General features: G+C 38.9%; 1 protein-coding gene across 1 annotated transcript in view; it reads left to right on the top strand.

Annotated features, from left to right (window-relative positions):
• Positions 1 to 24,901, top strand: part of LOC110173202 (anosmin-1) — a 61,475-nt gene that overhangs the window by 9,662 nt on the left and 26,912 nt on the right. Inside the window, exon 2 of the mRNA XM_020939193.2 lies at positions 672 to 719. Coding sequence (XP_020794852.1) covers positions 672 to 719 — 48 coding nt within the window. The remainder of the gene's footprint in view (positions 1 to 671; positions 720 to 24,901) is intronic.

The raw sequence follows: 24,901 nt of genomic DNA, 5'->3' as shown, positions 1-24,901 counted from the left end.
AGAAATCCTGGATTCTGGATCACTTTGAAATTTTAGTTAACATTGTGGTAAATGGGGCCAAAAATTTTGTTTCTCAATATCTCGGTTAATTATTGACCAAACCCCATGAAATTTGACTCAGGGATGGACAATGGGATCCTCTTTCATATTCCAAAGGCTGATCCGGATCTGATCCAGAAGACTGATTTTATCGCAATTTATATAAAAAATGGGGTAGTCCTTGGCGGAGGTCTGCGCTCTCTGAGTGCTTTTCTGTTGATTCTTGATATCTCGATTTGCACACTACTAGTTAAACACTGAAATGACTGCACACTTGAGACAATGAGATCATTTGGGCGCCAAAGAAAGTGTTTTGTGGTGAATGATGATAGATTTCAAAGTGATGCTATTCTATTCTTTCTGTTTTGTTCACATGACATTTTTTATCCTTTATTTTTTTTGGAAATCTTGCCATTTTAGTTAGTTATTCCTAGTTAAACAATGAAATTACTGCACACATGAGTCAGATCATTTGGGTGTCTTAGAAGAAAAACTGAAAGAATACATGTGAGTATTTGTGTTATGGGGTTAGATTTCAAAGAGATTTTATCTTGTTTTTGTTTACATTACATTTAAAAAAAATTCTTGGAGATAAGAGTATGTAGGTCATCTCTATGTTCTTTCTCTTTCAGAACAATGGATCCTTGGTTTGGTGCCAGAATCACAAGCAGTGCTCCAAGGTAGGTTCAGTCTGTACATCTATGAGACACATGCCACATATATTTGCTCCTTTATCAGTGAATACAGAGCCATAACAACTACAGGTCCTGACAAGCCTAATGTTTACACACCTTCGGGAATCATCTCTGAAACCCCTGCAGCTCTAGAATTCTCTCAATTTGAGCTAATCCTCGCAAGGCAGCACAACCGACTGTGATTGAAAGCAGTTAATACCTAGCTGTTTATGAAATGATTTTTTTAATGCCATAATTTGGGATTGGAGTCGGAGGCACTGCGGTGAACCTCCCGTTGGGTTTGTTTGGGTTTCATTCCCCGTCCTGAAGAAGGTTGATACAAAAGCTGGTGTTGACAGCGCCTCTGAAAAGATGGTGATGACATATTCTATCAGACTGTCCTGCAGCTGTTGACAGGGCTCTTGGAGGTGTACTGGGGTAGACTCCAGAGACAGCAGTCTGTAAAGATGGAGGGCAGAAGATGGTATGAAGGTGAACAATACTGGGAAGTAACTGAATGCATGTACCGGAAATGCACGTTCAGAACCCTAGTTTTGAGTAACTGTATTCTGGTACAGTTACATTTCCATTAGAGATGCACCAGTCCAGCTTTTTTTCTTCTGATACCAATGCCGATACTTTGGATTTACGTATTTGCTGATATCTGTTATCAACCAATACCAGGGCAGACATTGAAAATATCCTTTAAACACAAACAGCGTATGGTAAAAATGATCCAAATGTGTTTTGTATTTAGTTTTATTTATCACTTAAAGTAACTACAGAACAGCTTTGAGAAAGAGTTCAATATTAAGAGGTGTTTGGGATGAACATTGGCCAGCAAAACATCTCATTACACCAATTTATAGACCAAAATGGGATATTGATTAAACCAGTATTTTGGAAACGATCCATCATAAAATTTCAATATCTGGTACCAGTTTCTTATCGCATCCTTATTTTTCATTTTCACGTTCAGTAGCATTTACAGTTGCTTTTCTAAAATCAAAGGAATACATTGCACTGTTTCATCACACAATTAAGCTTCCAAATGCACATGAACAGTGGGGAAAAAAACAGATAACACCACTCTTATAGCTTGTGCATGTGTGATTTTTCCTTCTCCTGTGAGTGTTAGGAAATGCAGAACAAACCGTGAAACAAATATAAAGCTGTTTTTAATCACACGTTGTGCTTTTACACTATATATAAATGCGATTCTACGTGAAAAATATTAATACTAACACACGTACTTTGTTTGGACCATGTATCAGAATACGTTACAAAATACATTTTAATTTGGGTGGTCCATATTTTGGAATTAAATACGCTTCAGAAATATTCTTCACTGGAGGTGGATCTCTAGAAATTTGAGCCATGATACCCATTTAAAATCAAGCAATATGTTTCTACTTGCAAGTATCACCTTAATCTGATTGTAAGCGATCCCAATTATATTTCACTTTTCTACATCTGTCATTTCGGCATGGCAGGTTAAGTGTCTTGCCCACTTGCCCAAAGGCGCACTAATAGCATGCACTTCACTGTCACTGCATGGACTAACTGAGCTACTTGAGTCGATAATTAATTAAATGTCTTAATACTATTGTGATGGTCTTACTGAAAGATTTGTGGAAGAGGCACAAATCGTCATACCTTTTGATAATTTGACATACTGTGATTAAAGATTATTTAAGAGATTTACTAATGGCCAGTAAAAATAAATATTCTCTCTTACCGTAACAGTAATTGACAACTAAATTAGCCAAGTTTATTATTACTAGAAACGCCAAAGACCACATTGTTTCTTATCCAAGCACATGCATGAGGACTGCTTGCCAGGACTCAAAGAGAATGCATTCATAAGTGCGTACGCTCCTTTGTACACCGCTCCACTGTTTTCCTACATGCTATAAAGCCTATGTTTAATGTGCAGGAAGTTGTCCAGGTGACCACAAAGTACACATAGTTGTGTGTGCATAAATATTGGTGTACTTAAACAGGAATGCATGCTGGGAGTTCGGGAGGCTCGTAACAACACAGTGGAGGGTCATTTAGCAAAACAGATTTCTTGTCATGTCTGAGCTTTAGTGGTATCTCATAATGACACTAAACATCTGAGTTTGTTTACCTGCCGAAAATGACCCTTTCTCTTTGATTTTATGCCTCTCAACCATTTTTCATAAGAGCTGTCATCACCAGCCGTGTATCAGGCTTCAAACATCCAGTATGCGATTGTTCTGTCCCTTTGTGGGGAGTGTGATCTCACTGGAACGCCTTCATGGAATCTCTTCAAATGTGCTGCAGATGTTTTATGATGAATGACTGTGATTTCTGTTGAAAGGTGAAAGGGTCAAGGTCAGATGTGTTGGCTTCAGAGTGAGACATTTTGGTTTTGTGTTTTGTTTCTTAAGTAATTACAATAGATGATTTGTAATTTTACCATTTGCGGGTTTCAGCTTCCTGTTAAAGGATCTATTTTATGATCTAATGCTATAATATTGTTTGCTTGGCACAAATATACCTGGCGCTGTTTCGTTCTATTCGCACATGTTTAACACACAAACCCTGCATATTTAGGCTCTTCTCTCAAATGGAAAACACTTTGTTCCACCTTCTGATATCATGTGGTAATACAGGAAGTGCTCCACTGTGTTTTTAAACTCTATACACCTTTACTAGAGTAATTCTCAGACCTGGAATTCCAATTTGTACTAAACAAAGGTAAAAGAAGGGCCATTACCTGACATTACAAGGTGGAAAAGAGCATTTTGAGGTTTGAAGATGGAGACAGACTAATAATAAAGTTTTACTTAAACATGTGTGAATGAAACAAAACACAACTCCAGGTATGTTTTTAAAGAGGTAAGAACATTCCTCGCTTAAAGCACATGAAAGAGTTAATTTTACACAATATAATATCTTTAAAGGCAAAAAAAAGATAGATTTTTTGTGTGCTATGGAAACAGTCCTAATTTTACTCTGAAGCCCTTATGGTGGTCAGTACCTGTATATTCTATAAAGTGTAACTGACTATAGCTAAGACAACTATGCTGCAATACTGCTAGTTTGAATTTCAAATGATTTCCTCTGTCTAATTTGCATTTCCTGGATACAGCAGGCCTATTGTGCTCTGTACCTTTGAATACATCTGCAATGCATAGGTTATTTCCCTCTACTCTAATTAGCAAATATTTACATCATGTCTCTGTGGAGCAACTCTGAATTAATCTTAATGAGGGCACAAGTTCTTCTTTTCTCTGATTAACTCCCTGCTCCTGAGTCCATGTTACTAAAAGCAGTGCTGGAATGTAATTAAGTAAAAGTACTGTACTGTGCTGTACTTTAAGTAAACAATTTTGGTACTGTACTTTACTTTTTTAAATGGACTCTTTTACTTCACTACATTTGAGAGCAGGTATCTGTACTTTCAGCTCCATGACATTTTTGAACAGAACTGAAATGTAAAGTTTTTTTTAATTGTCTGAGACCTGCTGAAAAGGCAGAGGGTTTATTTTTAACAAACAAAAATATACAAAAATAAAAACAGTTAGGAAAATAATGACTCTGTGAACAAAATCCAGCACAAATCTATCAAAACCATCACATTCGAAGCCTTATAAGCCCCCAGATCTGCACAAAATACTTTATAGATTTGTTTGTGATACTTTTACTTGAGTACTTTTTTGCTCTGGTATCTGTACTTTTACTTAAGTATCAAAATCAAGTTATTTCTTCCACCATGGACTAAAGGTAAGTACGGTTTCTGTAGCTCTAACTGTGACTTGGTGATGCCAAATGAAGAGAAAAGCCATTGTGTTGGTGATGCTGTGAAACTTGTTCCCCTCCTTTCCACTGTAATGGCCAACGCTGTTTTTGGCACCCGTTAATCCCTTGCCACTTCATGTTTGAGGAGCTGTTACTGGCTGCAGGTTTAAGCACAGCATACTGTTTTCATAATCAAGCAGCTACACACAGTGGAAATGTCCTCCACTCTTTAATAGACTTCTTGTTCGATGTGCCCTAACAACCGTGTCACTTCTCACTTCTTTATCCTCCTGCTGGCACAAAGTGAATGGATTAGATGTAAACCTTTAGAAATAATGACACCCTGGCTGTGGTGCGGGACAGCTGTAGTTCACTGGTGCTTGTTTTAAGAGGTTTTTGCATTTAATCAGTTTAATTGTAGCTCTGCTCTGGGTTTAGCCACACAGTTTATGTGCGCAGCCAGGGCACCGTGCCTGCGCCGTTTGCAGCCAGAAGTCAATATTTGGTGGCAAACATCACCACACTTAACAACCACTCTAATGTCTTTAATACACTCTTAGGGACTGACTACAGAGTGTCAAAACACAGGGCTATTGTGGCCACTCGGAACAATTGCTCCAAATGGGCCCATGCTGTACAGTGTTTCCTGTGAATAGCTCTATAGCTCCTGATTAGCCTCTTCACTTCATGAACAGCGCTCAGTCAAACAAGCACACAAAGGGGGAGGCTGTGGGGGCCATTGCGACCAGAGCACTCCCCGCCTGTGAGCAAAATGCAAGGAAGCGCAACCTAATAATTCAAACAAAGGATGCACTGACCCTGTCCATCTGTTGCCATTTTTAGGAGATCAAAGCTCTCTGTTTCCATTTGGGCTGAGAAAATCCTTGTGGTCATATCGTCTACGCCGCGTCCAGCCCCAAACTGGTGCTCAATGTCCTTTTGTCATGGTAATTAACCCTGCTGCCCTCCCTCTCTCCTCTTGAGGTGGCATTTTGAGTGTTGGTGAGTCATTATCATTCCATAACACCAAACTGGAAACAAACCCCATTCAGAGCAAAGACGCCGGAAGAACAGGGATTTCTAAAACACCATTGTCGCTTTGTCCGCCACTGTTACGATGCCAGACGTAAAAAGAAAAAAAAAAGTTTGGACCCTTCAAGTCTAAAAAGCTCCAGGATGTCCTCTTTGGTACAAAAAAAGCTGATTTTATGCATGTACATGGTTGAGTTTTGTAACAGCCAAGAAGCTTTGTGAATTCGGAGCATAGTTGGTATTAGCCAGCTAGGTTTGCCCCCATGGGTGTCATCCAGGCTCCAAATCAAATGCTAGGATTGACTTAAGGCAGTTAAATGTCGTTCTGAAGCAAAGAGTTCACTTCATTACTCACAGTTCTCCGGGGAAGAGGCGAAGAAAGGACACGAGCACTAAGCTTGAATAAGTTGGCCTTCAAGGAGCTGTTGGAATATACCCATCACTAAACTCTCCCCAGAAAAATGTCAAGAGACCATCCCAGGCATTTCAACTATATTCGTACTTAAGCTGCGAATCTTCCTTCAACATTTTATGGCAGTTTCTTTTAAAGCGACCACATCCTTGCATTGTTTTCATTAAAGAGTCCATATCACAGTATTTTCTGATCCTTGCTATTGTTTCCTCAACACAAACATGGACTTGTGTTTTGATTCATTCACACATGTTTAACACACAAACTCTGCAGATTTAGGCTGAGTTTCTCAAACAAAAAACACTCATGTGGTAATACAGGAAGCGCTTCACTGTGTTTTTAAACTCCATACATCTTCACTAGAATAGTTTGGATGATTTCAGCCCTGGGATTTCGTATCTCTACTGACCTAAAGGTAAAAGGTAGCTGTTAACTTGTAAACTACGACTTCATGACATCACCAGGTGGAACAGAGCATTTTGAATATTATCAGGTTCTTTTTTTTTCAGACCAAGAGTTTGTTTTCATAGCTGACAGTTTCGATTGGTCACTAGCGGTCTTCGTTAGAGTGGTCATGTTGCTGTGATGTGTCCGGTCAGCTGATTTATACAGGTTTTGGCGCTGTCTTCCTACCGAATGGAAGCAGGATGACATGGATTAAAGAGCCAATCGAAATACGGAAACATGCCCGTTGGACTATAAACCAAGACGAGGGGGCTGTTTTACTCTCACACACCTCGGATACTGTCCTGAGGAAGTCGGACTGCAGATGGCGCTGTCATCCTGCCTCCACCGGTAGGAAGACAGCGCCAAAACCTGTATAAATCAGCTGACCGGACACGTCACAGCAACATCACGTGACCACTCTGAAGAAGAGTAGTGAGCAGTCGAAACGGTCAGGTATGAAAACAAACTCTTGGTCTGAAAAAAGAACCTAATAACATAAATTATCTGAAGACCAAATGAACCTCATTGGCTACAGCATTTTGAACTTTGTAGATGTAGACTAATAATAATAAAGGGCCACTCAAATATATGTGAATGAAACAAGCACAACTCCAGGTATGTTGTTGATGAAGTAATAACGGTCCAACATGACTAAAATCTCACAATTCCGTCAATTTTGAGTAAAAATTTGCAGTAGACATAAAAGAACATTGTCTCCTTGAAATTTGAAAAAAAAAAAAAGTAAGACATGTCTTTCAGAAACCTCTATCCCAGGTGGTTCTTTTGACAGAGCTTCACCGCCCAATCATGCCCTGAGCCCCACATACCAGCACATATGAACAAGAAGTGTTTACCCTATTGGGATAACACGCGCCGCCGTCTTCACATGTTGGAGGCTTTGGAGCGGTTTAGCCTGAATAACAATTGCAGGAATGCTACTATGTCTCATTCAGAGTGTCTTTCAAAGCCCACTGTCAAAGCTCTGGACCAACCCCCACTTTTTCTCACAGCAAAACACATGGGCAAGTTTGTCTCCGGTCTGTTTCCTTATGATATTCTGTTAGGAGTAACTTTCAAATCGTGCTTGCAAAGTTAAGTATCTAATCTCAGTCCCAAGATTCTAGTAAAGAAGAATATATTTAAAATGGACTGTAGTTCTTTAGTATTAGGTCTTTTGGTGTCTTAGTCAACCAAAATATTTATCTGTCAACTAATCATTTTATTAGGATTGTAAGAATTTATGAATACCAGCAGAAAAGAGATGATACCTTTTGTGTTGGGAGTGACTGGATGGTTTTATCTGCCTTTTCACCCCTCTGTATACATAGTTGTTGCAGAATATCCTAATCATTTTGAGAGCTTTTGCAACCACCACGCTGTGCTTCTAATAGTTAATTTATCAATTCACAGACCAAAAATTGCTACAGCCCTATAAGACAATGAGCAAATTTCCGTGATGCAGTAACATACCACAGTTATGTGTATCAGACTATTTGAATCAGCTAATTTTATGACATTTTCCGAAACATTTTAAGTGCCCTTCTGCTCAAAGTACCACCAAATAAAAGGGCTCATATTACGCTATTTTCCAATCTATGTTATAATGTTGTGTCCTCATCACAAACATACCTAGAGTTGCGATTTCTTTTATTCACGCATGTTTAAGACTCAAACTGAAAACACTTTATTCTGTTCTATTATTCCTGTTTTTCTCCTTTACTCTGTGGTGATACAGGAAGTACTCCACTGTGTTTTTAAACTCCATATAACTAGACACTCCCATACACTCTACACTCATTTGGATAATTTCATCCCTGGAATTGCCAATCTCTACTGAACTAAAGTTAAATTTTGAGCTTTGGAGATGTAAACAGACTAATAACAAATGATTACGCAGCATGTGTGAATGAAACTAAACAGCTCCAGGTCTGTTCTTGAGGTGGTAACAACATTAAAACATGACTCAGAGCTCACAAGAGTCAATTTTGGGTAAAATAGGACCTTTAAAGTAGTAATTCGTCAAAAAACACGCACACAGCATGTCTATCTCTCTGTTGAACAAATATTTGCTTAACCAACAATTTCCTATGTGTATGGCCATATTAAACGGCTAATTGACATTCAAAATAAGTCTCAGCCCATTAGCTATTGGCGCTCCGGCAGTGAGGCTTCCCTAATGCTCTGGGTTTACAAGTCCTTGTGTGGTCATCTCTTCCTTTGGCGGTACGCAGTATTTCGGGCGCGCTGTGAAAAATGTGATAAAGTAGGTGCTTGGTGCTAGTTTACAGCTGGGCATGGCAGGAATACTTGGGTGATTAGACACACTTCAAAGCACCTTTTGGTCAGGTTGGGGCCAGACGCTGCTCTCACCTCCCTGAACCACATTACCAGTCCTGACACCTCAGACTCAACCTCCAAATCAATGCTCCTGCCTCACCTGTCAGTCCGCCTGTTAAATAGAGCATGTCTGACAGAATAGACTGTGGCCATTTTGACTCCATCGATTTTCTTATTTGGAAAATCTCTTTAGTTTTGTGGAGCTAAAGGCCCTGCATTCACCTCAGTCCCTTGCAGAGACTGTGTGCGTGTTTGTGTGTGCATGTGTGTGTGTTTGTGTGCGTGTTTGTGTGCGTGTTTGTGTGTGTGTATGTGTGTGTGGGTGGCGGAGGAGTGTGAAGCATGCAGGGCTGGTCAGTCCCAGCAGGAAGGACCTGATCTGGACATGGTTGTTAAGTTTCATTGGCCAAAGGGGGGGTCGCTTCATTGGCTCCTATCTGTAGAGCTCATTATTCACATTGTGGGTGGCAGAGAATGAAAAACCCCCACAGCAAAAAAAAAAAAAAAGTTAAAGAAGTGGCCACAGGAGAGGAGGCAAGAAGGCCACAGTTTACACTTCGGTGGTGAGAGCACAGCACTCTTGGGGTATTTCTGTATGGACCACATAAGCTGCAATACACCCGACAAGGCATATTATATTATTATACAGTACGTATTATTATTAGACAATTAAATACCCCAAAAAATTAGGGATGCAGGAATAGTGGTGTTGGATATAGACGCTGATACAAAAAAAATCAGATATCGGCTTCCAAATTGGTTCAGCAGATATTCTGGTTGAGCTTAACAGTGTACCTAATAATAAATCTATTTTCTGGTCATAGTCGCTCAAAAAGTCTCATGTTTGAACTTTTATTCACACAAAGTTGTTCATTTGTTACTTGTGGGATCAATAACAGCTCCATGACACATTTGGATCAGTTTTGTCTTATTTTATTTTTGTTTAAAGGTAATAAATGCTATTTTCTGTGGCTGCACTGCATCAGCATGCATATCGAAATTGGTATTTGAACTGAAAAAACTTGATCGGGTTGGCTTTGGGAGTAAATAATTTAGTTTTTATTTCTTTTAGCATATAGAATCAGATTTGATGCTTATTCAGCTGGTCATGTGCGATAATTTGGTGAAGGAATCTTACATCATAGATTCTACTTTAAAATTCTTTCTTAAAGCTAATATTGACTTATACCAGAACTATGTGTTTCTTCTCACGGAATGTGCACACGATATGATTAAAATCACATGCCAGTTAAAACTAAATAATTCACCATGTTCCTTTGATATTCTGCTGTTTTTTGCTTATTTCTCCGCATCCGTATGGACACAGCAACTTATAGTATATTTCGCAGTTTTTCATTTAAGGTCATATTACACAAAATGGATTCTTGTGAGTTTTAGGCCATATTATAATGTTGTATAGTCATCAAAAACATACCCGGAGTTATGTTTTTTTTCATTCACACGTCTACATCTCCAAAGCTCAAAATGACCCGTTCCACCTTGTGAAGCGGTAGTTTTCATGCTATCTTTTACCTTTTGTTCAGTTGAGATTATCAATTCTAAGTCTTAAATCATCTGTATGATTTTAGTGAAGGTGTATGGAGTTTAAAAACACAATGAAGCACTTTCTTTGTTACCACATGACATCACAAAGTGGAACTGAGTGCTTTCAGTTTGAGAGAAGAATCCTAAAAACTAGGGAATTGTAAATGTAATGCTATTCAAATCTCACTGTATGATATCACGATATGAATCTCACGGTACAATATTTATTGTGATATTTTGAAGAGGCTGATATAATTATAGACAGGACTCTTTTTTACTTTTAAAATACCTTGACAAGATTTTGGTATAAATTATTTCTGTCATAATCCCAAGAATTAAAGTAAAAAACATAATTTTTTCATGTTGTCTGCACTGAAATGAATCATGGGATATGTAGTTCCCTATGTTTCTAAGATGTTGCTACTTTAAAACCATGAAATTAAACAAAGAAACTTGTAATCTGATATATTGTGACAGTCCACGGTATTATTGTGAGACTTTTGATGATACGATATCCCTACTAAATACAGTATGCAGGAGTTGGGTGTTAAACATGTGAATGAAACAAAATTCCATGCTTGCGATGAAGGAAACAACATTACAACATTAATCAGAAAATAGTGTGAAATGGGCCCTTTAAACTAAAAATAAATAGGAAACCCCTCTGCTATGATAAGAGAGAGTTTTTGTGGAGCGATCTGGCAGAGTGGGCTATAGGCGCTGACTAATCTTCTCCTGGAAACTGTCCATTAAGAGGTAACTCACTTAATTTAGCCGTGTATTGATTGTGCATTGCCTAGTGTCTTTTTAATAGTGACTGTAATCAACCTCTAACATGGGCCCAATCTCACATGCTCTCGCTGTCAATTGGGATTATATTCTTTAAAGGATTATCGCAATCAACGTGGTCACTCAATCCTCTTTCAGATGGTCACACTGAGACAATCTGCTCCTCATCCCACAGTACTCGCTTGCATTGTAAACAAAGAGTTGTCCCCAATCTTTTATCTCACAAATGTACCTGTAATAAAGTATAATATTTTCGGAGAGCAGTGGAGGAGGCAGAGTGAGTAATAACAGACCAAAATGTTTATAAATCTTAAAAGTGCTTTGGGTTACTTTTTGGAACAGGGCCCATCAAACACTTTTCTCCATGGAAATACTATTACTCTGTCTGGAATGTTTCACAGTATGGCATTAAACATTTCTATCTTCACGGAAACCAAGCCAGACCAAGTTACAGGTCAGATCTGTGGAGAGGCAGCGCTGCTGACAGTCAGAACGCCTGTATTTGGAGGTATTTTTGAGCTATAAAACCACTTGTTATCGAATAAATGTAATGTAATAATGTTTAATGCCATACTGTGGAACATTCCTGGCAGAGCAATGACATATCCATAGAAACAACCATGGAACATCGCAAGCAAAGTAATAACATCTCCATGGAGACAAGCAGACAAGCAGGTAGCAGAACCTCCACCAAGTTGTTCAGTTGCACCTTTAATTTGCACTACATTTTCAGAGCAAATACGGTTTTTGTTTTGATTTTATTCGGAGCCCCATTAGCTGATGTCCGTGACGCCGGCTACTCTTCCTGGAGTCCACATATAACACAGAACAACAACAAACAAGACACTTACAAACAAAACACTTACACAAAGAACAGAATTCATTACTGATTACTGATTGCGAAGGGCTATAAAAAAGTTCTTCCCTTGGTGGTAGAGTAAAAGCAGTTTTACTTATCTTTCTATCTTATTTATTTATTTAATGAGACAGAGATAGTGCACAATTTACATTAGCCTTAACAGGAGAGATGCATTGTACCAGGTTGTAGCACCAGTGGCTAATTTCCACCTGTAGTCCCAGGGCAGGTTCATTGATTGATTGTATTTAAATGACCTTGGGTATCAGCTGTTCTTCCTGGAGACTTATGTAGCATGTTTTGATTCTAAAGGTTTGGTTATGAAGATGTATAATATTTTTCTCTGAGGCCCGGTACCAGATGGCTCATGGTCCGGGGGTTTGGGGACCCCTGCTTTCCTGCATACTTTCCATACAGGCTGCACTGGCTCACGTGAGACAGTGGACTCGTTAGGGGGGAATTAATCTAGAGTCTTACAGTCGCTTGAACTGATCATCACATTAAGACATAGAGATTAAACAGTAAGGATCTTAAATCTCATGTGCTTAGTCAGTCTGTGATGGCTTTGCTCACAGCTTAAATTGTGTAGAGTGACAGTTACACGAAGAATCTGTGTCAAAGTGTCGCTCATACACGTACAGAATGTCTCAGCTTGTATTTATTTTCTTTTAAGACAAGACAGGCGACAAAATGGAAAGCAAACTGTTGAACACCCTCAATATACACTGGCTGTTGCTGAATACACAGTTGATTTATGTGTCATGAAATTGTCAGATAGTCAGCAGTTTTACTAAAGGTCCTATATTACGCAAAATTGACTCTTGTGAGCTCTTAGCTGTAGTTTTCAAGTTAACAGCTACGTTTACCTTTTCTTGAGTACAGATAACTGGTTAGCCAGGCTGGCGCCACCTAGTGCCTCCGCTCAGTTTCATTTCTCTCCAGCGACTAGGTCAGGAATCAGAATACACTAAATGGTTTGCAAGAACCCCGGAAATGCGAGTTCGGGCACCAGCCAATCAGCGAAGAGCCATACATTCTGTGTTGTCAACGATTAAGATTGAGGATTTAAAGCCAGAACAAAGAGAATGTTTGGTGAAATTTATCAATGGGAAATACGTTTGCCCTTCTTTCTACAAGATTTGGCAAAAGCTTAATATACCAATTAGCCCCGTTAGCGGCGCATTACAAACATCACCAAACAGCAGCGATTGGTTAAATGAAAAAAAAGTACCCGCTTACTGTTGAGTGAACAAATTCTAACACTGTGAGGTCAGACGGTTTCTACAACATGAAACCGGCTGATGAATCAGGCTAGTAAATGGCAGTTCCAGAGCTGAAATTATCCAAATGATTCTGCTGAAGGTGTATGAAGTTTAAAAACACAGTGGATCACAAGGTGGAGTGTTTTCTGTGTGAGAGAAGAACACATCCTAAATATGTAGAGTTTGTGTGTTAAACAAAACAAAACTCCAGGTATGTTTTTGATTTTTAAATACCAAACACAATTTATTTATTATATATTATTTATTTATTCATCCATTTTTCTTTACCTTAAAGCAGGTGGCAGTCAAAGCAAAGATGCCCAGACCTCCCTCTCCGTGCACACCCTTTCCTCCTTTATTCTGTTTACTGCTTTTGACAGCTGCTGGATGTTGTGGCAGGGTATGGCTGGCATTTCAAACATCTTCCCTTACTTAACTCACACGGGTATGTTCAGTTAAAATAGTTAAAATATGTTTGCTCTGATAAGTTATGAGTTACTTATGAGTTATAGTTATTATTATAAATTGGAGATATTATTGGATTGTTTGACCCATTACCGGTCATTAGAAAACATAATGAGAATAGGAGTTAAACCAGGATCACTTCAAGTTCCAGAGATGACAAATCGTCCACAGTATACTTGTTGACAACTTTATTATACCATTTCCTGAAAGATGTGGAAAGATACCAGTCAGACTCCACCTCAGTTTACTTCATAAATTTTTAACTTAATGCTCACGACTGTTTGTCCATGGTTTGTAGCACGGAGACATACAAAACAGAACAAAGAGTTTCCAAATTATTGTGGTACTTTCATTTTGCAACAACAATAAATAACATGAAATTTAGGCAGATACTTCTCTCTACATTCAATAACGTCACTAAGCATGTGAAGAATAAGTGAAGAATAAGATAAACTCCTCACTCACTCTGTAATTTAACACCATAATAATAATAACACTTATGTTATTAATAGAAATGTGACTGTGGTGTCAAAGAAACAGCTTGGATGATCTGCAAAACATCTTCAGTCAAAAACTTTTGTCCAGTTACAGAATTGAATTTCTCCTTTGCTGTGGTGTCAAAGCATAAACACTAACCAGAAACCCTTTGAATCCACTATTTAAAAACTGTTTCCAAATTTTAAATCACTCATCGCCAGTCTTCATTTTTACCCTTGTTTTTCTTGAATCCCAATATGTTATAGTTACAGCGGGGTCGTCGGTGTGAAGGCCTGGTCGGTGTAAGTCGGATTAGCGGATGTGAAGTGTTTCTCAAATAAACAAGTGGAGATAGTGGTGGAATGTGACTGCAGCCTGGGATTAGCACAGCTTTAGCGCCTTCAATAGCCGACGTGTTCTACATGTTGTTGTCCTACATTGAAGCTTCAGTTGACACGACTGTGGAAGGGGGTAGTCCTCAATCCTTCATCTGCTTGTTTACCCGGCCTCTTCCCTGTCTGTCTGTTTGGGTGGGGCGGCGCTAGGGCTGGGAATCACACTGTTCCTCATAGGGGTGTGCAAAAATATCAAAATATTGATATATCGTATCATTTAATGTGATGATACTGTATCAATATCATGGGCTGCTGTATCGATATATCGTCAAGAGTATTTTTTGGTGTATTTTACTAAATTATTTACTTACAATACAGTTTTATTTACTTACAATACAGTTTTGTTGCTTGTTTAGTTGAAGGAAACTCATTTTTGCAACACATTTGACATTTTTACTGTTTTGATAAGTCAAATGTTTGGGTTTCATATGAATTTTGCACAAGAAGTGGTTTAACAAAGACTTTTAGTATCAGAGCCATGATTTAGCCATTATTTTTTATTGAACCGTATCGAACTGATTTGAAATATATTGTATTGAGTTGAAAGTGCGCTGTATCGAGGTATGTATCGTATCGGTAACTTATGAATGATACCCAGTCCTAGTTCCTCATGATTTGATGCGATACATGGCTTACGATACGATATTATCACGATATGGCAACTTGTGATAATTGATATATTGCACGACACTCTCTGATATAGTTTTTTTTTTTTATTAAACCACTACTTGTACTAAGTTACTATGCATTAGTATTATTATATTTGTATTACTATATTTCTATATTTTATTTTACTTGTACATACTTTTATATAATTATGCTTTATTGACACCAGTCTCTGCTATTTTTGCTGCTTACTTTGAATTTATTAAACCATTTTATATTTTTGCTTTGTGTAATTATAATATACTGTGAGCTACTGTGGCCAAATAATTTCCCTTATGATCGAAGTTTAAGTCTAAATACATCTATTTTACTCATCCAAACAGTGAATATGAATTTCCTTCCACTACATAAGCAACAAAATTGTAGTGGAATCACACAAAAAAAAAGCTTAAACTTACCAGAAAATTCTCTTGGCGATCAATACAGCAGCCAATAAATTATACGGTATCATTAAATTTAGTATCATGGTATATCAATATTTCGATATTTTTGCACACCTCTACTTGTCTAAATAATTTTCCTTGTAGATCAAGTTTGTCTAAGTCTAAGTTGCCATAGCAGAAGTTTTCATGTTCAGAATTCAGCAGTGTGGGCCCATTTTTGCCGGTTGTAAATCTGTCTCAAATAGACACTTTGGCATGGAGAAGTATTTTATCGCACAGTTCGTATGCGCTGTGGTATCTGTCATCATTAGTCTTGGTGCTCAGGACTGGACAGGATTCACTGGATTTTCCCATGTTGCTTCGGGAGCACAGGGGGCCTCTTTATCAACAATCTGACCCCACATGACGGCCACAGACCAGGGAGCGTAAACCGATGCCACGCTAGGTGAAAAGTGCAGCTAGGATTACACCTGCTAAAGTTTGGGCTGAGGTGGAAAGTAAATAGACTTACTCCAAAAAAAAGAATCACTTTGTGCACATGTTCAAAACCAATCCTTTGTTGTAATAGGAAAAAATACCATCATTCTTATACAAATATAATAAACCTCTGTTGCAGTAATGTTTTTTTTATGTGCTATAAAACTTCACAACCAGAAAACCAAGGTTAAAGGGCCCATATTTTTTTCTGATCTATGTTATAATGTTTTTTCCTGATCACAAACATACCTTAAGTGGAGAACACACAAATCCCACATATTTGTAGAGTTCTTCTCTCAAACTGAAAACCTTGTCATGTCATGTGGTAATACAGGAAGTGCTCCACTGTGTTTTTAAACTCCATACACTTTCACTAGAATTATTTGGATAATTTCTGCCCTGGAATTGTCAATCTCTACTGAACTAAAGGTAAAAGGAGCTGTTAACTTGAAAACTACCTCTTCATGACACCACAAGCTGGAACAGAGCATTTTGAGCTTGAGATGTAGACAGACTAATAATACATTTTCAAACATGTGTGAATGAAACAAAACTTAACTCCAGGTCTGTTTTTGATGAGGTCACAACATATAACATGGCTTACAGCTCACAAGAGTCAATTTTACGTATTTTTTTACGGTTGTTGTCCAAATACTGGGTAGATTTTAGTTGAAGTCAGTTTGAATTAGGACTAGCAATTTATTGTGTTTTAATCGAGATTCAGTCATGCCTTATCATCAATAATATGGTTGGGTTTATTTTATTGAGAGGGCCATAGCCAATCGTCTGTCAGTAAAAGCATGTGGTTTGGAGCAGAGTTTGGACTTTGGAGGAACAAATTGTGCTATTTTTCTGTTAAATGGCAACGATTAAAACTCTGTCATGTTTATGTTCATAAAGTCAATACTGGAAGCTTTATAAATATTAATGTTTTTGTCAAATGGCCTAGCCTTAGTTTGAATTGACACATTCTCTTGTTTTAAAGACTCACTAAAATGATGTTACTGAGCTTCATTAAAGGTGCACTATGTAACTTCCAAGCTTACGTGTCTCCATGGAGATGTTATTTCTTTGCCTGGAATGTTCCCCATTAGGGCATTAAACAAATCTCCCTTGCATTTGTTCAATTACAGGTGTTTTATGGCTCCAAAACACCCAAAAAGCATGAATTTTTGCTTCTCGTTTGATCGATCTGTCTCCATTGTGATTACCAAGTTTATTTCCGTACTGTGGAAGATTCTAGACAAAGCAATACCATTTCCCTTGAGATCAGGTGGCAGACCCTCCCTAGAAATGTTACACAGTTCACCTATAAGTACTTATTTTGATTTTAAAGTAACAGCGACAGTGTACTTGAGTGAATACATTTCCACCTGTCTGTCTCGTGGCCCTTCACCCATCTCCATAGTCTGGACAGGGACATCTCTCAGTGGGTGGGTGTTTGGGTGTCTGGCTAAAAACTTCGGAGTCATTAACTATTAAGTGAGTGGCTATTGCATTCCACAGCAGACAAAGCACAATCCTGGCCAAGGCTGTGTGGGCCTTTTTCACTCATAAATAAGGCAGTCCCTCCTGATTGTGAAGTGAATGTATAATTCATGCACTGCCCCTCCTGCTCCCTCCCTTCTTCCTTCTCCTGGCTTCTCACTTTCTGCCAAGCTATTTCTTTTCAGCCCCCCTTTGTTGTTGCTGCTATCCTCAAGTGCATAGAAATTAATAATTTAAAAAAGCAATTCTTGAGGAAATGTCTGTGACACCACCTGCTCCGTTAGTCACCGACTCTGAGCTCACTTTGAGAAACCAAACAGAAAGGCGAGGAGGGTTTAGATTTCGCTCCCCTCTCAGCTGGAAGACCACGCTGTTTCTCTCCCTTGTAAATTATGACACTGGCAAAGTTAACAGAGCGCTTCTCCTCCTCAGAGCTGTAAAACTCTCACCGTGGAAAATATGACATTTTTTTTGTCTCTGGGAAATTTGACAATTTTGTGCACATAGTTTGTGCGATAGCTGAATAATGCGAAAGTAATGCTCTGGAAAGTTTGGGCTCATAAAACAAGCGGAGCTCACCTGAACTCACAAAAGTGTTGTGTAATGTTAAGAGCTCGAGTATATATTTTAACTGATCTCAGGCCTTTAGCAGCCACTGAGGCTTGGCACTGCAGCGTGATGATGTTTCTAGAAGATAAGATGCTGTATTGATTGAGTACACTTGTTTTTGTGATCTACAGGTTTGACAAACCACTCTACTCCATACTTTGAGGTAGTAAGATAGTGCTGTAGCCACAGCTGCCCTGGGGTAGTCTGATGTAAACAAGGCTGCCAATCTGCACATTGGCCCCTCTGACAACCGCAAGTCAATCATTCATGCACACATCACATTCATACAAGGCAAAGTGTGTCAAGTGTCTTGCCTAAGGACACATCACAACTGAACTTTGAGCAGAGTTCCAACTGCCAACCATTGGGTTGGTGGACGAGTGCTCTACTGTCGCCTCATTTGTGTATCAACTATCTGAATTGCATAATAGAAGCTCATTTTCATAATACATGTATATTTCATGCACTTTAAAGTATGACTGTGATAATACAGGCCCTGAACTGTCTTCTTCATGAGTTAAACACATCCTCTCATCATCACCTGTGACGCATGGCTGGAGATGTATCAGCACACGATGCCTCACCGCGCCTGTCAGGTGTCAGGTTCACATATCTCCATTCAGCACTGTTCATCTTTTTGATCTACCTGATCCAGCCTCCGTCTGCAGCTCACACCTGGGCTGATTTAGAGCTCCAGACACTCTACACTCTGTATCTCACAGAGGCAGCACAAGGTCATGTGAGGAAACTCTCTACAGTCTAGACTTTGCAATGGCCCAGGACAGTGCTATCTGCTGTGGGGTTAGCAGAATATTTTACAGCCCTTTGAATGGTAATGGCTTGTCAGGGACACGTTGGAAAGCACCCGAGCATATGATTTTACACTTTCATTTCACCTCAGACACTTCATATTTACCTCATAATCATTATACCCACAGGGCCCATACAAGAGGCTATGGTATTTTACACTTGCCTGACCTCAGGACATTCCTTGGATGAAAAGTGAACACTACTTAATTTTGAGTGTTTCAAAATAATAGCCCCAAAAACAAAAATGCAAATGTCTTATTTTTACTTTGTGTTATGTTACGTTAGGCACAAATAGCCCATTAAGTTAATTAGTGCTATTTTGCTATAGGGCAAATACATAAACAGCAGTTAGAAAGTTTGGACTGACTCGAATCCAATTATTTTGTACACTGATTGGATGGTAACTAAAACCTACGTAAGAATATGAGAACACAGTGTATATTTGTGAGCTGTTTGGTCTGAATTTGCTTTTGTTGCTTTTCATAAACCTCTATTTATTCTGCTATAATACTTTCAACATAATATATATACCACTTAAGACTTAAGAGAACTGAGTGCACTAAAAGTACAAGTCTGGCTTTTATGAAATATAAGAGCTATCAACAAATATTGTCTCACAAATAATGAACGTACACACTCAGAGAAGTTTTATGTTATATCCATTTATGGCCATCCACAGATTCTCCTCTCCTCGCTGCATCCAAAGGCTCTACACTATTGTAAACGCGCAAACACAGTTGTAAAACACTGGTCTTTTTGCCAATAGCAGATGCGCATATTGACATAGATAACAATGGCGCTGGAGAAGAATCATAAAGTTGAATCAAACACATCTGCGCCGTGTCCTCTGAGGTTTTCGTCACTTTGTAATTTCCATATTTCTACATTTTAGTATCAGCGTTGATGCGTTTAACCATTGTGTGGCTGGAAAGAGAACAGTAAAACTCGGAGGTAGTAGAAACTTGACCTTAACATTTCTGGCAAGCACATTTGTATTGGCTTTGTTTGCGAAAGATATACCACATGATAAAAACCTCCATACTGTGCTGCTTGCCTGGTGTTTCCAGATTTATCTTCTTTGGAGCCGCTTTTGGAAAACATCCATTTTCTCGAGTATCAACACTTAGGCTTATGGCGCAGACGGATGGTCAAAACCGATGGAAGAGATGGGTTTTTTGCATTCATCAGGATTAGGCTAGTCCGGAGACAGGGTGAAAGCCAGTGTAGCGATAAGAACTTTGCTGGGAAAATGGGTCAAGTGACAGCCAAATAAAAGTGAAATAGAGTGAGGAGTGAATGGGGCGCTGTAAGTGGCTTTTTGAGGAGCGCTGTGGGTCTCTAGGTGCTGGATGGGTCGATAGATATGAGGCAGGGAGGCCGCTGGCTGCTGCTGTAATTGACTTCGGTCAGCAGTGGTGAGAAAAGCGCCGGAGCAGCAGAAAATAGCCATAACTCAATGAGACTGCCAGATTTACAAGGTGCGTGATCCACAACACATTGCTGCATATCTGACGCCAAGTGCAGGCTCAGAGGCTTTTGTGGATTCCGGGGGACAGCGAACGCACCTTGTAAATACTCTGTTTTGGCGTACTACGAGCTTTGACACTTCACCACCGTGACCACTGGGAGCAACTGGTTCAGACTAGTGTGATGTGATGTTTGCGAACGAGTCAGCTCTTTTCAATGGTTTCTTAAAGGTGCATTGTGTAACTTTTGCTGATGGAGGTGCCTCACCTGCTTTTCTCTGTGGAGATGTTATTGCTTTGTCTAGAATGTTTCACAGAATGGTGTTAAACCTTTCTATCTTTATGAAGACCAAACCACACCAAGTTACCGGTCAGATCTGTGGAGAGGCACCCCACTCACAGCCTGAATGCCTGTGAACTAAAACCACCTGTGATGAATACCGGCTCGAACGTCTCCCTGGCTTGAAAGTCCCAGCTCGAACGTCTCATTCTTTCGGCTTGAACGTCTCCCTCCTCCCTCGAGGCGCCCCCCTCTGTTGAGTGGCGCTCGGGTAACTGCTGTGCTCGGGAGAGGGGGATGTTCCCGCTGGCCTCTAGTCGGTCACGCACTGTGATGTATTGAGTTAGAAAATCTGCATTCTCTATCATAATAAAATGAAATATGAATGTAGCAAGATTAAATGTCTGGCCTTGTTTAGGATATTTTACTGATTTTCCTGAAGCGGCACACATCTTTTCAGTCTGTAATATCAATATAATCATCATTTGCTTGTAGAATTTTACTATGAAATCATATGTATATATTTTTTCTTGTTCCCCATGTCCTATAGCATCTGTAACTGTTGATTTGGGAAGAATTATTAATTATTTCCTTACCTGCTTGCCATGAGCATAATTTGTAAACAGCGTAACACAAGAAACTTGGAAACCTACAGAATTTGCTTAAAATTTGCTTAAAACTCAATAAAATCTTGAAATAGTTGCAGCACAATTGAGACCACATAATTTTTGCTTGTTTGTTTTTTTTTTTTTTGGTTTTTTTTTGTATGGATATAGATTAACTAACTTAGTTTTATAAAGGGTACAACTCAGGGGACTTTCCAGCTGTTTAATGTCATATTGTGTAACATTCCAGGCAGAGGATTGATATATATCTATAGGACCATGGTACATTCAACCAAAAAGTTACACAGTGTGCCTTTAATTTGAATGATTGGATCTGTATCTCATTTGAAAACAAAAAGAACAAATATTTTTCTTCCCAATTTGTATGCATTTCACGCTGATTGACTCTGAACCAACACAAAAATGAGCTTGGTTTTTATTATTTATTATTGTAGTTGATTTAAAATATTATAATTTCAAAAGATAAACACACTTCCATGCTCAGTTTGAACCATTTTAAACAAATCTGAGCCTTGATCTTTCTCTCTTTGAGCCAGTCTCTTTAACGGCTCTTTGACATGAACAGATCCAAAAGATTCGGATCCCACAAAGGAGCCGAAAGTCCCCTCACTAGTTCAGCCATCTGGGTTCATAGGAAAACACACATTTACTGGCATGTCGGTGTGTTGCCCAAGTTTAATTGAACAAAAAACAGCATCAGTCATCACTAACATTTCAGTGAGTCTACCGCATCAGTATGAATTATGGTCTGTGTGATATTTTGTATACACAGTGTTTTTAAGCCCGGGGCGTTCTGACTGGTAGCAGTTCAAGCTTCATTAACTAAAGCAAAATACTTGGGTGACATTTTCAATATACACTTTTCAGTAGTTTATGTTTTTCTAGTCGCTCACTCCAGGCGGAAAGCTTTTTGTGTGTCAGAACTGCCCAGAGGTTGTGAACTTATTGTTAGAAAAATTGGAATGTTGGATTATAGACATCATGTTTACAGTCTTTCATCTAATGACATTGGGAAAAAAACAGCAAATATACAAAACTTCTTCAGACTTTTAATCAATTTTGCCAGTAGCCATATACATTCTAATTGAATTTTAATATAATGAATGCAGCAATGTGGTTTTGTTTGTTGTCTCAAAATGAGCGTGTATTAGACTATGAGATGTTTTTGTGAATATTCTGTATGTTTTATTATAGGTTATATGTTCTTCTCACAGTGTTTGGCTTCTCCCTGTGAACTTTAACATGCACAAAAGGCCAATCCTCCATAGGTCCTCCTGCCAAGATGAATTTTTCTTCAGAATAAAATAACCAAGTGGCATTTAAGGACAGGTCAAACACAGAAGAAATGTTAATCTGTATTAGAACAAGTGTAGTAATCTTGTTTGGACTTTAAAAACAAGAGTGTATACAGATTTTAGTCGCGACAATGTGCTAAATACCCGCCCACACAAACTCAGTCCCCTCTCTCGCCCCCTGCTGCCACCCATTTGGGCGTCCGAGGCCATGACAAAGTGAAGATGGGCTGTGGCACTGGCTCCCATTCACAGCAGCTCTCTCAGTGGCCCCACAGAAAGCCTTTCAGGGTCCCCCCGGAGTAACAACCGCTGCGTTTTATTACAGCGTGAAATGGGGAGTGAAAGAGCGCTGTGGCTGCTCCTACTTAACCATGCACAATGTGTCACTATTGGGTACTAAGATAAGAGGACAAAGAGCGAAATCAAATGCCAAAGTCTATAGAAACTACCGCTTCTTCTTGTTTACAACTCAGAGCCAGACCATTCTTGTTGGAAATTTGTCCAGAAATATGTTAACATTGCATGGGATAATTACATGGATTCCATCTGCTATTGAGGCGCTGTGCTCTTAGCTGTTAGCGAGATTCACCAGGGACAAAGAGTGAACCCTGAAAGCAGCGGATGCACTGTGTCTAGCCCAATTATTGTTCTGTGTAAAGTTGTATCGGCGATTTTCTCAGGAAGTGGGATGTTAAGATTGTACTAGAAAATATGCTACACTAATTGCTACAAGCTTTTAAGACTCGGAAGTTTATACACCTGATAAAAAAAGGTAAAAATACTTCAACCGCCTTTAGCAATATAACTTTGAAACAATGTTCACTACAAAAACTAAAATCTAAAATGAATTACGAATGAATTATTGAAGGTAAGATATGTAGCTTCTTGGTTGGGGGTCTGTCACCTGCTTGTTTCTGTTGATATATCATTGCTCTGGAATATTCCACAGTATGACATTAAACAGCTCTACATTATATTCATTAAATTACAGGTAACTTTATAGCTTAAAAATAACTAAAAAACAGCCATTCTGACTGGGAGCATGATCTGACCTGTAACTTGGTCTGATTTGGTCTCCATGAAGATAGAAAGGTTTAATACCATACTGTGAAACATTCCTGACCGAGCAATATAAACATCTCCATGAAGAAAAACATTTGGCTTTGACTCTCCATAATGCACCTTTAAGAACATGTTATATTGATTTTAATACATTTTCCGTGATGAAGTAAAATGAAGTAAAATGATCTACCAATGGAACAAGTCTGTTTGTAGTTGAAATAGCAAAATATTAGCCAGGCTGGCGCCACCTAGTGCCTCCACTTAATTTCACTTCTCTCCAGCGACTAGGTCAGGAATTGGAATACACTAGACGGTTTGCAAAAACCCCGGAAGTGCAAGTTCGGGCACCAGCCAATCAGCGAAGAGCCATACATTCTGTGTTGGCAACGATTCCCGAGATCGAGGATTTAAAGCTGGAATAAAGAGAATGTTTGCTGAATTTTATCAAGGGGAAAGTCTTCCTATGGGATTTGGGAAAAGCTTAATATACCAGTTAGCCCCGTTAGTGGCCACGACCAAATAGTGCCGATTGGTTAAATAAAAAAAGTACCCGCCTACAGTCGAGTGAACGAATCCTAATGCTGTGAGATCAGATGTTTTTTACGAAGTGAAACCGGCTGATGAATCAGGCTAGGAAAATACACCTAGTTACACTGAAGATAAGAAAAACTTCAAATTGGAAACTAAATCATATGTTGTTTAGAATTAAGAAAAAAATACGTATTCCATCGGTGGATAATGTTGCATGTCAAGTAAAATCTATTCAAAGTTACATCTCATTAATTTGAGTAATATGAACTTACTTGGATATTACTCTTTCCAGTGTTTGCATTTTCTTTTTATAATCTCTTTACTAGAGTGACGGATTGAGTTGTTTTTTAAAAAGTCTTATGAATATTGAAACTGAGATACGGACACCTGCATCAATTAAATGTTTTTTTGGCAGTTGTCTATTAAGATTGAGCACTAAAGTTGTGTAAATAAAAATCGCAGCACTGATTGATGATAGCGTCTGTGTAATTACGGACAGCCACTCTATTTGCTTTGGCAAGACTTCACTCGTCAGCTCACCTCTCGCCTCCTGAACTGACAGTTAGGGGGCGTGTCCCGGGGCAACGCTGACAGATTGGCAGTATGAGCACACCTGCAGGGAGAGCTCACTGTTACAACATTAATGCCTCTGCTGTTAAAGAGTTTAGGCAAAGACGCATGTGCCCTTTTAGCGCTAAATGTTATCCCCA

This window comes from Boleophthalmus pectinirostris, unplaced genomic scaffold (assembly GCF_026225935.1).
Source record: "Boleophthalmus pectinirostris isolate CB_2022bp ecotype Guang Dong unplaced genomic scaffold, ASM2622593v1 HiC_scaffold_1, whole genome shotgun sequence".
In the NCBI taxonomy this organism is placed as follows: Eukaryota; Metazoa; Chordata; class Actinopteri; order Gobiiformes; family Gobiidae; genus Boleophthalmus; species Boleophthalmus pectinirostris.
Note: the sequence above shows the minus strand (reverse complement) of the source record. Positions and strands in the feature narration are given on the sequence as shown.